This window comes from Bombus fervidus, chromosome 15 (assembly GCF_041682495.2).
Source record: "Bombus fervidus isolate BK054 chromosome 15, iyBomFerv1, whole genome shotgun sequence".
In the NCBI taxonomy this organism is placed as follows: domain Eukaryota; kingdom Metazoa; phylum Arthropoda; class Insecta; order Hymenoptera; family Apidae; genus Bombus; species Bombus fervidus.
The window spans coordinates 2,612,278-2,625,066 of record NC_091531.1 but is presented as its reverse complement, the minus strand read 5'-3'; the positions used below and the strand labels follow the sequence as shown (position 1 = coordinate 2,625,066).

Here is a 12,789-nt window from a genome sequence, read left to right as displayed (position 1 = left end):
CAAATCTGATTATCTATTTCGTTTATTTCTAAACTATTGTATTATATCACATAATTTGTTTCTGAACAATATTTTATGCAAATTGTTATGTACTAATTAATATGTTATGTACTATGTTAAATGTTATGTACTAACCTAACCCCAGTGACCTAGCTGGGCGGCTTACCTAAATGGGATCATTTAAATATCTTCCTTATTTATGGAAAAATTTCACAGGACAAAGTTACACGACAGAAAAGGCACTACAATGGCGAAAAGAAGAATTTCCTTAAATTAATTTCTTTTTCCTGGAATTTCAAGGATGTCGGTATATTTTTAAACAGAAGCCTACATTTCTTTATCCATCCATTAATTCGTCTTTTTTATATACTAGGTGATAAGATACTTTTGTCTAAAAATACAACATTTAAAAGACTATTAATTATTATACTAGATTATTAATTATTATTATTAAAAGATTATTAATTAATTATTATACTAAAACATTATTCGAAATTAAAGTAAAGCTTGGCGTATGAAGAACGAGGGAAGACACCAAGTATTGTGTTGGCAACTACCACCTAATGACAAAATCCGCAATCACTTAGTTGCCAACTCAATAGTACACTTATGTTTATGTTTTCTTCGCTTTCCATACAGTAAATTTTCTGAAATTGAGATTACAATGTTTTTTTAACTAAGCATTTGTGACAGACGAAATGTCACAGACGAAATCCGACTAAACAAAGCGATAAGATAGCGAGATTCCACGAGCCTTAGCATGAGTGACCATCGGGATAACATCCGGTCACTCTATTCGTTCTCAGAAATATATGATCGAAGCCTTTTTCCACTCCCACGAATAAAAGAATTTGTTACGCCGTATGAAGCGGCCAACAAGTCAGCCCTTGTTACCTGACTGTCAACGGCCCTCATACCGTCATTCCGACTTTCTACAGACCCAAGGACCCACCATATACTCTAACGATAGTTTCATGGCTAACGTATATAGATGGGTCAATCGGTCTGCACTAAAATTACGGGACGTAGAGTCCTAAAAAATACTTTAAGTTTACAGCGGGCTATTCACGACGACCTGGAATTTATTACGTGCTGGTAACAATCACGGAGAAAGCGGGTATCTGCCATACGGAAAGAGCGGATGTGTATACAAAGGAAAAAGGAACCTCATCCCAAAAAACAATATCGTCAACCACCTAAGACGGTAGAAAGTCTCCTATTTCTGTCATCAGTCGCCAATTGATCAGGACCAATTAGCATCACAAATTGCTATTACGTCGCGAAGCTTGATATGGATCGTGTTTCTAACCGTCTCTCTTGTCACGTTGGAGACACAAAAGATCGCGAAATTAACAGATCGCCGGTGATGTCCTCGCGCCGCGGCACGAACGAAATGATTCTTTCACGAATAGGGTGAAGGAAATAGAACTTGATACGCAAAAATTAAATTTATTGGAGGAATCCAACAGAGTGACGGTTACAACAGATAGCTTCGAAATACTACAACAGACTGTATTTACGCTGGTTTGGGAAGGTCCCTCTACCGAGGATCTAGTCCCTTTGGAGGGGGTCCTCCCCGAGAGGACAAGAAATTTATCCTAGGGCTGTTAGTCTTTCTTCAGAAATCTTACCGCACACGTCTCAAACGCTAACGGATAAAATCGCGAATTCATCGATCATCGATACATATCAAAGTCAAGTTCTCGGCGTTCTATCCATCAAATCGATCAATCTTCGGATTAATCAGTTACTGTGCTTTTCGACACGACGAAGTCAAACAATTTTTGTCGACGCAATAATTATTGTAGGCTAGTGTAAATAAATATATATATAACTGTATATAACTGTATACATATATTATATAACTGTGGATTCCAGTTATATTAAAAACTAATCACCCCTATTGTCCCAAAAGAAATAAGGGGATCGCCCTGTTCGTGGTGTCGATTCGTGCAATCGTAACGGGAATTTACGACTCCTGTTGACGCGCTACATCAAACGATCGCGTCTCCCCGCGACTGGACGAAAATACATGGTCCTTCGAGCTGGATTCACGTGCCAGTGAAAAGTGTACCTAACAGTGACCACACAGTGCCACGTGAAAACACCGCCATTCAATAACACGCGTGGACGTCGGAAAGCAGCAAAAGTAAGTAACTTCAGCATCGTCAGTATAAAATACGTATAGCTCGTTGGTCGAGGAACGCAACCAGACAGCGTTCCGACATAGCTGGAGAATCAGTAAATTGCAAGTTTAAATAACGTACATATCGACTACATCGCTAAGCATGCCGGCTACGTCAAAGAGCAATCTCATAAGAAAAAAACGCGATAAAATATTCGAAAACACCCTGAAGTTTCTCAGGGAGAGTATTGACGAATATGAGCAGTCCACCGCACCACAAACCGCGCTTTTGAATTCATATCAATCCCAGCTTCAGGATGGGTGGGAACGATTTAAACTCTTCCAAGGCGAGTTAGATGATCTCGACGATGATGACCTCGCGCGGGAAATGGAGGCTCTGAAGATTTACAGTTCCCTGAACGCGCGACTCACGACCCTCGCGAATAGAAATCGGTCATCGACCCTTCTGACACCATCAAAATCCGAATCAGAAACCAATTCCGAAGTGATCGCCATCAAATTGCCAGAAATCCATTTGCCCACTTTCGACGGTACTATTGAAGAATGGAATTCCTTCTACGATACATTTGTGTCCACCATTGATCGCAATGAGAAACTAACGCCGGTTCAAAAATATCACTACCTTCGATCGTCCGTGACTAGCAGAGCCGCGAGAAGCATACAGTCGTTAGATATCACCGAGTCCAACTATTCCATCGCAATAGTTGAATCGCAATTAATGTGTTAAGAGACAAATTTGATTGCCATCGTCAGGTATGCATGCGCCATTGGCATCTGATACGCGATTATCCCAAGATATCGAAAGAAACACCAGATGCCATAGATGATTTTCTTGAGACGGTAAAATTGAATCTTAAAGCATTAGAGAAATTAGGGGAGCCGGTCACGTCCAATGTCATCTTGATCGATTTATTCACATCTACGTTACCTTCATCAACTATACGCAAGTGGCATCATACATTGCCCGATAAAAGAATGCCCTCGTATACGCATCTAATAGATTTTCTGACGGTACGGGCAAACGGCGACCAACCCAATGCCAGATCGAAGGAGATAAAAGAGTCGTTTTATCAACGTCCCAGTCATCGACACAATTCGTCACGAGGACAAACTTTCACTACCGCAAAAGGGACGTGGACATGTCACATATGCCGAGGATCTCATGACATAAAGAATTGCCAATTCTTCAGAGCAAAGCCCGCCAAGACACGCGCTGAACTAATAAAGAAGGCATCGTTATGCACAAATTGCCTAGGCAAGGGACACACCATTACCCAGCCAGATTATGTCGCATATGTCGACGACGACACCATACTCTTCTCCATCGAGATGACATTCAGGTCAGTGATAAGGTTTTGAACTCGCGATCACCCTGCAGTAGGTCACCGAGCGATCGATCATTAAGCAAGCGATCATCAAGCGGTCGATCGTCGAGCGATCGATCCTCTAACAGTCATTCATCGAACGACCGTTCCAATAAAAGCCGATCTCCCACCGGATCACCGACACCTCGTTATACCCACCGTTCAAAACGTACTATCGAGCCAAAGCGAAGATCTTCTCATCACCACAAGACACGCTCGTCACGACCTAACTCGATCGAATCGCACGGTTCAGCCAAAGAACAGCGATCCAAGAGGAAATGACTGAACATGACAATAGAAAAGGCGACCGAGGCACCAGATATATCCCCACAAGCTCCACTAAATTACGATCTGTTAGTCACCACGCAGATAAACATTTTAAATAACAGGGCACAGCCTATCCGAGCTAGAGCGTTGCTAGTGTCACGGATCAAATTTCTGTTTAGCACATGCTACGCCAGATGCGATGGTCCTTGCGAGATTCCTCATAGTCTGAGCGTTAAGAACTATCCATTGTTAACGCTAACCCGCAACAGGCCTAAGGAGACACCGTAAACCGAATCCGTTCAGTTTCATTTCTCTTCACATAAACATTTTCGGTTTACAGATGGTCCTCATGCTTGTTGCACGCTCTTAACTATTACGGAGAAAGCGGGTGTCTGGCGAGATAACAGACTTTTCCCATGAACAAGGATGCCCATATCTGGTTTTCTTTGTCGTAATAACTTCATTTATCAACCAATGGGCATCGCGGATCATTACCCTCACTTTTCTACCGAAAAGTGCGGACGACGAATCCGCGTTCTGAGTTCAAAAGGGCACACCCACACCGAGCTTTCTTCCCTGATGGTACGAGCCAGGTCCGAACAGTTCTTCTTCCGATCTTTTTGTAACAAAAAAACCTAACTGTGAAAAATAAACTTGATTTCATACTGAATCTTGTGCTTTCACTTTAAAAATTACGTGACACTAAACACCGGATCTAGCATGAATTGCATGATTGAAAAATTCGTCGCCCTACCATTCAATGAGAGACTCGCTTCACTGAGAACATCGAAAGCCGTAGCCATGAATCGACTTACCTCACTGCATCGTCGATTCCAACGCTATAAGCAATTCGAAACAGCATATCGCTCAGTCATCCAAGAGTATCTGGACCTGGGACACATGAGCAAGGTCACATCTACCAATCCCTCAGGTAATGTATATTATTTGCCGCATCACGGCGTGGTCAAGGAATCGAGCGATACCACTAAACTTCGAGTCGTGTTCGACGGCTCAGCACCCAGCACGACCGGAATTTCCTTAAATGACACTCTTCATACCGGTCCAAAGCTACAAGAAGATCTAGTTAGCATTCTGTTGAGATTTCGATCTCATCAATATGTCCTCATTGGTGACATCGAAAAAATGTATCGTCAAATCCTAGTGAGACCAGCGGATCGGAAATATCAGCACATTTTGTGGAGCAATCACAAAGGCGACGTCGAAACCTATCGGCTCAATACCGTGACCTTCGGGTTATCGGCAGCACCGTACCTTGCCATACGGTGCCTTAAACAATTGGCAGATGACGAGGGTCATCGATTCCCACGCGCTTCATCGATTTTAAGACGTGATTTCTACGTCGATGACGCTCTCACCGGAGCTGATACAATACAAGAAGTGGTGTCTATCAGGAAGGAATTAACCAAACTACTGCGATCTGCCGGGTTGAATATAAGAGAGTGGGCATCCAACGACCAAGATATACTACGTGGGTTATTTGAAATCGACAAAAATCGAAAACTGCAATTAGGTGAGTCTCCAACTCTGAAAACTCTTGGAGTTTTTTGGGATTCGCACGACGATACAATTCTCTACTCGGTTGAAACCAAAATCAGCATGTCACACATCACCAAGCGATCAATCAGTTCTGTGATTGCCAGAATATACGATCCGCTTGGATTGCTTGCGCCAGTAATAGTTCGGGCAAAAATTCTGCTCCAACGAGTCTGGGCACTGAAGGTGGACTGGGACGAATCACTTCGATCAGATCTACATTCAGAATGGAAGCGATACTATTCGCAATTGTCACTATTGAATAACATTCGATTTCCCCGAAAGGCCATCATCAAAACCGCCGTTAACATCGAACTTCACGGCTTCTGTGACGCCAGCGAGAAAGCATACGGAGCTTGCGTGTATGTTCGTACGTCCAATGGTGACGGAATCATCCAGACCACACTACTAACGGCGCGATCCAAAGTAGCCCCACTCAAAACTCAAACCATATCAAGGCTCGAGTTAAGCGGAGCACTACTACTTACCTCGTTGATTTCCGTGGTAAAAAATTCTTTAACGACAAGGATTTCCCGAACCGTTTACTGGACGGACTCATCTATCGTGCTGCAGTGGATCAAATCCTCAACACATACACTAAAAACTTTTGTAGCAAATCGAGTATCGGAAATTCAAAGTAAAACCAACATCAACGACTGGCGACATGTGCCCACCAACAGCAATCCAGCAGATTTGATCTCCCGAGGTCAATCTCCTAAGGAATTTTTAAAGCAGGATCTTTGGAAAACCGGACCGGAGTGGCTGAATCAGACCGAAGAGAGTTGGCCAAATTGGAGCCCTACAACGGTGGACGACATACCAGAACAGAAGAGGACCATCTGTTTAATGAGCAACACGATCGAACCTTCCTTCTTAGATCGATACTCTTCCTGGTCGAAACTCATCAGAGTCGTCGCTCGATGTCTTCGTTGGAAAAACAAACAAAATCGAGCGACACCGCTGACAGTAGATGAAATCAATTCATCCCACAACAAGGTGATACACCTGATACAGAGTATCTATTTCTCAAGTGAAATTAGCCAGCTCCAGAAGGATCGGACCAACGAGGTCGGAGGGAAGCTCCAAAGCTTAAATCCCTTCATCGATAAGGAAGGGATACTACGAGTCGGAGGAAGACTCAGAAACTCACCGATTCCCTTCGAACAAAAACACCCGATCATTTTACCGAAGGCCCCGATAACAAAAATCATCATTCTTCACGAACACACGAAGAATCATCACACGGGAATACAATCGACTTTATACGCTGTGAGGCAACGCTATTGGCCTGTCGATGGTCGCAGTCAAGTATGGCGAACCATCAAAGAGTGCGTACGATGTTGCCGATCTAATCCACCCCCAGTAGAATACCTGATGGGAGATCTCCCAGAGGCGCGCATTACCGAGTCACGGCCTTTTACCAACGTCGGGACAGATTACTGCGGCCCCTTCTACGTCAAGGAAAGAAGACATCGCAATCGCAGCAAGGTCAAGGTTTACGTCGCCATCTTCATATGTCTAGCCACCAGAGCTGTACATATCGAATTGGTAAGTGACCTCACCACCGACGCTTTCATAGCAGCTTTACGACGGTTTATATCCCGGCGAGGACATTGCGTGACAATACTCTCGGACAACGGCACCAACTTCGTCGGGGCTAACAGAGAATTGAAAGATCTCCAGGCCCTCTTCCAGTCAACCAAACACAAAGAGGAGATACAGAAATTTCTCACAGACAGAAAAATACAATGGCATTTTAATCCGCCCAACTCACCACACTTCGGGGGTCTGTGGGAAGCTGCGGTAAAATCGTTCAAACGCCATCTCATCTGCGTCGTCGGCACGGAAGTCTTAACGTACGAACATCTCAACACATTGGTCATTGAGATAGAAGCCATCCTGAACTCCCGTCTCATCACCCCAATATCATCCGATCCTAATGACCCACCTGTCATCATTCCTGGTCATTTTTTAATAGGAGAAGCTCTAACCACTCTATGCGAAAGAAATTTCAGAGACGTTCCACCAAACCGATTATCCAGTTGGCAGCGGATCGTCCAGCTAAAACAACATTTTTGGAGCCGATGGCACCGCGAATACATCACTGAGTTAACCAAACGCAACAAATGGAACAAAGGCGCTCATAGTATTCGCGAAGGCACCATCGTCCTAATCAGGGAGGACAACATTCCTTCGATGCAGTGGCCCTTAGGTCGCGTAATCAAGGTACACCCCGGAGCAGATGGGATAATCCGCACAGTCACGGTTAAGACAGCCAACAATACCCTGGATCGCGGCGTCAAACGATTGGTTCCCCTGCCCTGACGAAGTCAAACAATTTTTGTCGACGCAATAATTATTGTAGGCAAGTGTAAATAAATATATATATATAACTGTGGATTCCAGTTATATTAAAAACTAATCACCCCTATTATCCCAAAGGAAATAAGGGGATCGCCCTGCTCGTGGTGTCGATTGATACAATCGTAACGGGAATTTACGACTCTCGTTGACGCGCCTCCTCGCGAACGCGTCTCCCCGCGACTGGCCGAAAATACAGAATTCAAATACTGCCCCTAAAATCATCCAAGTCAGTCTTGAACAGTCACGCCTAGAGCTCGGAAGTGTATTGCAAACAACGAAAAAGATAAAGTTTCTTTTTTTTCTTAAATTTCTTTTTTATTTTAAGTGACACATTTCTCGACTTACGTGTCCTAATTCGGTTTTCGTACAGAGAATAAAAAATCAAATCATTGGTATATAAAAACATGTACAGTTCTGAAAAAAAAAAGAAAAAATACATAATTTTGGAATATCGCGAACACATTTGAAATTACAGCGAACTGTCGTTTAAATATTTAATATTCTTGAAGAAAGCCCGATTAAAAATATACAATAGTAATTCTTGATTGTTGACAATTATAGACGACGAATAATTTTATCCGAATAGTAAATGTGGTACAAGATGGAAATTATTGAACAAGAGAATGTTACAATGTCTAAGACTCTTACCTTGCTTATGCGTATTGTCGATAGCACTAAACTGTCTAAATATAATTGTGTAGCGACACATGAGCCATAGGACGAGGTGAATTGAGAACGACTCATGTTGTTTTGCCTCGCGACATTGACACCGCCGTGACGCACGAAACATAACGACAAATAAACTCCGGGCAAAACGATGTCGCCGCTACGTGCAACCGTCGATCAAAGAAAAATTCGAATTTTTCAACACTCCCCGACCAGTATAAATAAGCGGACACGAGCGCGAGCGCTAGTTAGTTACGAATAATTTCGAGTAATCATTTTGTAGGCGATTATCGAGACGCAAGAGCATTTACGAGTCTTTATCGAGTATCTACAAAAGATTTACTTCAGCGGGTTAAAATCTCCTGTACGAACATCTATCGACATTATCAGTTAATTAAGTAATTGATTTGAAATATATTGGACGGTTGCAACAGCAAGCATCCTGATTATTTCTATTATCAATATACCCAAATCTCCATACACCATCCGTCACATATCCATAACGATTCAGCAAATATAGCCTGTATATTAATTTATTATTTTAAATATATTCGACGGTTTCAACAACGAGCAATCTCGTCCATTAAACCTCACTATCAAATCTCCTATATACCAGTTCCCCACAATTGTTTGAAGACTGACTTCTTCATGTTAACTCTGACTTTTAAAAGTCTCAACTTCTTCAAACTACTGTCTGCTCTAAGTGGCTACGCTCATTTATACTAAAAACTATCATAGAATAATTGTCACGCGACGGTTTATTCCATGAATACGTGGACTTTCGGCACGTAATTATTTCTTTTTTTTTTCTTTTTTTCCCGCTCGCAGAAGTAGGTATAGAGTTCGTCGAGATGCGGAAAGCTATGACGGGCGCCATAATTATAAGGGTCCCTGGGGACAGGGACAGAGGGAAAGACTCGTGGCTAGCAACACGTTTGACAGAGGTGCTGGACCCGACCGCGGTGAAAGTCGCGGCCCCGACAAAAACGGCGGAGCTACGAGTGGTCGGGATCGACATCTCGGTGGACAAAGAAGAGCTGCGGCGAGCACTGGCCTCGGCGGCGGGATGCAACAGCGCGGAGGTGCAGGTTGGGGAAATCGGCACATCCAGAGGCGGCCTCGGGTTCGCGTGGATTAAGTGTCCGGTGGCCGAAGCCCGAAAACTGGCCAGGGAAGGCAAAATGGCGCTGGGCTGATACAGGGCCAAAATAATAGCCATACCAACAAGGAGTGCTACAGATGTCTGGAACTGGGGCATGTACGCGCGGCCTGCGTGTCTGTCGTGGATCGGGGACATCTATGTTACCGATGTGGTGAAAGCGGACACCGCGCCAGAAAGTGTCCAGGCGCTACGCCCAAGTGCCCCCTGTGCGAGTCGCTCGGGGCACCCGCTGGCCATAGAATGGGAGGGGTGGCATGCGCTCCCCCACAGATCAAGAGGAGACGACCTACTCGCGAACCACCGAAACAGCTGGTGATGGCCGGGGGGAGGCCATGCATTTGAACGAGTAAGTTCAAAAGCCTCCTCCAATGCAACTTAGGGAGAGCGAGGCGGGCGTAAAACCTGCTGCAGGTCCTCGCACTCCGACGGGTGTACGAATACCTGAGGGCCCTGCGCTCGGACGGGCGTGTAATAACGCCACCGCCCGATAGCCGATCGGCACCGGACGTTCGGGAAGAAGCCAAACGGGAAACCTGGGAGCGATGGCACTCCCGGCTAGTCGAGGAGGATGCCGTGCGGCCACACCAGGCCGTCCGCGCCGTGCTTCCTAACTGGGAAGCCTGGAGGAACCGAGGCGGAGTCCCACTGATCTACAGGATGACACAGGTACTCACCGGTCACGGAGTATTCGGGGAGTACCTGCTACGGATACAGCGGGAGGTGATCTCAAATCGGTCAGCCGATTGTTCCGCGTGCCTCCACTACAGCTCCAGAGGATGGCGCTATAGTTTACCGTGTTGTAGGTGCAATTTGAGTCAGCGTGCATTACGAGCTAAATTATAAAGCTGTTGAGAATCGAGTATCTTAATCGCCGAAATAAAAGGAAACCCAAGGTTACATTTAGAATTTATATTTAAATAATTTAAGATTTATTTAGATTTATTAATAAGATTTATTTAAAACGATTTCCAGGATATACATTTGTACGTGTCTCAATGCTTTCTTTGTCTCACCATCTTTTATACCAGACTGCCGACGGAACAGTTACATTCATCTGGTTTTCGAGACACCGCACACCATATACTTCCGCACGCTCATATTCAGATATGCGTGTCACTACTACGCGGCCAATCTAGTCTAGCACACAAAATTATACATGTCTCAATAGACCTCCTTAATTTTTGTGCTACATATTCATTTTCTTTTATAAATCAATCAAATCATTTTCAGAAGTAATCTAAAATTTTCAAATTTGTTTCCTCCTAGAGTCTTCGTTAAAATGTCAGCTACATTGTTTTCAGAGTCTACTTTTATAATGTCAATCTCTTTATTTTCGTAACATTCATTCACAAAATGGAAGTGAACTTCTATGTACTTAGAATTTTTGTTAAGTTCCCAAATTTTGATACCGCAATCGCTCCAGACTTATCGTAAATTTTCATTGGGTTCTCGATCATTATTTTGAAATCTTTCAATAATTTCCTTACAATTTTATTTCGCTCACTGCTTCTGACAAAGCTACATACTCGGCGACTGTTGATGATTTTGTCACGCTAATGACTCTATGTAACTACTTTGGTCTAATTTCATCTCACATTTCTTATGATCATATTCAATGTTTATTCCTAAGTAAGTCTTTACTTCATCTAAGTCCATCGCAAATTTGTTTGACAATTTGTTTTTAATTTCATCGATTTTTCTTTTGTTTTTTCCACATATTAGTAAGTCGTCTACGAATAGAATTAAGTATATAACATCATCGCTCTCATACTTCATATACAGACAATAATCATTATCACTTCTTTGAAATCCTAATTTTTTCATATACTCGTCGAGAAATTCATACCAAGCTCTTGAACTTTTACGTAATCCATATAACGCCTTTGATAACTTACATACTTTCCCGCTTTTATCGTCGTAAACCATAGGTTTACAAATACTTCCGATTTTATAGTTCCGGTTAGGAACGCTGTTTCTACGTCCATTTGCATAATCATCAAACCATATTGACAACAATAAGATAGCAATAACTTCAACGTTTGCATTTTTGCCACTGGAGAGTATAAATCTGCCAGTATTTCCATTTGTTGGAAGCCTCGAAAAACTAGTCGCGCTTTCTTACGATTATCAGATTTATTCGTATATATCCATTTCAAATCTAATACTTTTTCTTCTGGTTTCTCTAGTAATTGCCAGGTTTTATTTTTTAGTAAACTATTCATTTCTCGATCCAGTGCTTCTTTCCATGAACTGCTGTCATCTCCGCTTAAAACTTCTTCATAGGTTTGAGTCTGCGCTAACTACATTCACATATACGAAATATGAGCTCGTTTGGCCATATCTTTGAGGTTTCTTTCTTTCCCGCCCTGACCTTCTCAAATTATTCCCTATGGCTTCAAGTTTCCCTTTTGATTCGTTACTTAAACTTCTCTGCTTTTTATTACAACCTACTCGACCTTTTCGTCATTTATTTCACTTTCATGAATTTCGTTTGAATCCGAACGCTCGTCAAAATCTTTTTCCTTTTCATTATCTGATTCATCTTCTCCTTGAAATCCTACTAAATTCTCATCCTCACCTATAAATTCTACGTGTCTTGCAATTATAATTTTATTATTAACTAAGATCCTATATCCAACGTTTTCATAACCTACAAGTATTCCAGTGTCTGCTTTTCTGTCCCATTTCGAATTTCTTTTAATTTCAGGTATTCTTACGAAAACTCTACTTCCGTACAGTCTTAAATTGTTTATATTCGGTTTCCTCTTAAAGAATATTTCAAACGGTGTTTTATTTTCATATGTGTTCGTAATGGTTCTTTTTTTTTACGTACGCCGCGGCTCTAACTATTTCCGGCCAATATTTAATATTTAGCTTTGAATCATGTAATAAACATCTAGTTACAATAGAACAATTCATGATTGTTCTATTGTAGCGCTCAGCTGTTTCATTTAACTCGTGAATATAAGGTGGGCATGGTTCTACGAAAATTCCCTTTCCCCTTATTAGATTGTACATGTCTTTGTTCATATATTCTTTTCCATTATCGTATCTTAGTCTCTTTATCTTCTTGCCAGTAAAATTTTCAATTTTATTTATATAATCAAGGAAACAATTGTAAACTTCATCTTTTGATTTCAAAGTATAAATCAACGTGCACTTACTGTAGTCGTCTACAAACGTTAAGAAATATTTTGATCCATCAAACTCGGTATTATTATGAGGTCCATTTAAATCGGTATGTACTGATCCTAAAATTTCAAGTG

General features: G+C 42.3%; 2 protein-coding genes across 2 annotated transcripts in view; both read left to right on the top strand.

Moving 5' to 3' along the window:
* Pa1 (PTIP binding protein Pa1) overlaps positions 1 to 7,032 on the top strand; it is an 89,922-nt gene extending 82,890 nt beyond the window's left edge. Inside the window, exon 3 of the mRNA XM_074112087.1 lies at positions 6,155 to 7,032. Coding sequence (XP_073968188.1) covers positions 6,155 to 6,305 — 151 coding nt within the window. The 3' untranslated portion in view covers positions 6,306 to 7,032. The remainder of the gene's footprint in view (positions 1 to 6,154) is intronic.
* On the top strand, positions 6,706 to 7,656 carry LOC139995012 (uncharacterized). Its single transcript, XM_072018110.2, has one exon. It carries the CDS (start codon positions 6,706 to 6,708, stop codon positions 7,654 to 7,656), a length of 951 nt encoding a protein of 316 aa, XP_071874211.2.
* Positions 7,657 to 12,789: the final 5,133 nt, after the last annotated feature.

Coding starts and splice junctions, on each gene's coding strand:
- LOC139995012 (XM_072018110.2), top strand. CDS start 6,706: ATGGGAGATCTCCCAGAGGCGCGCATTACCGAGTCACGGCCTTTTACC.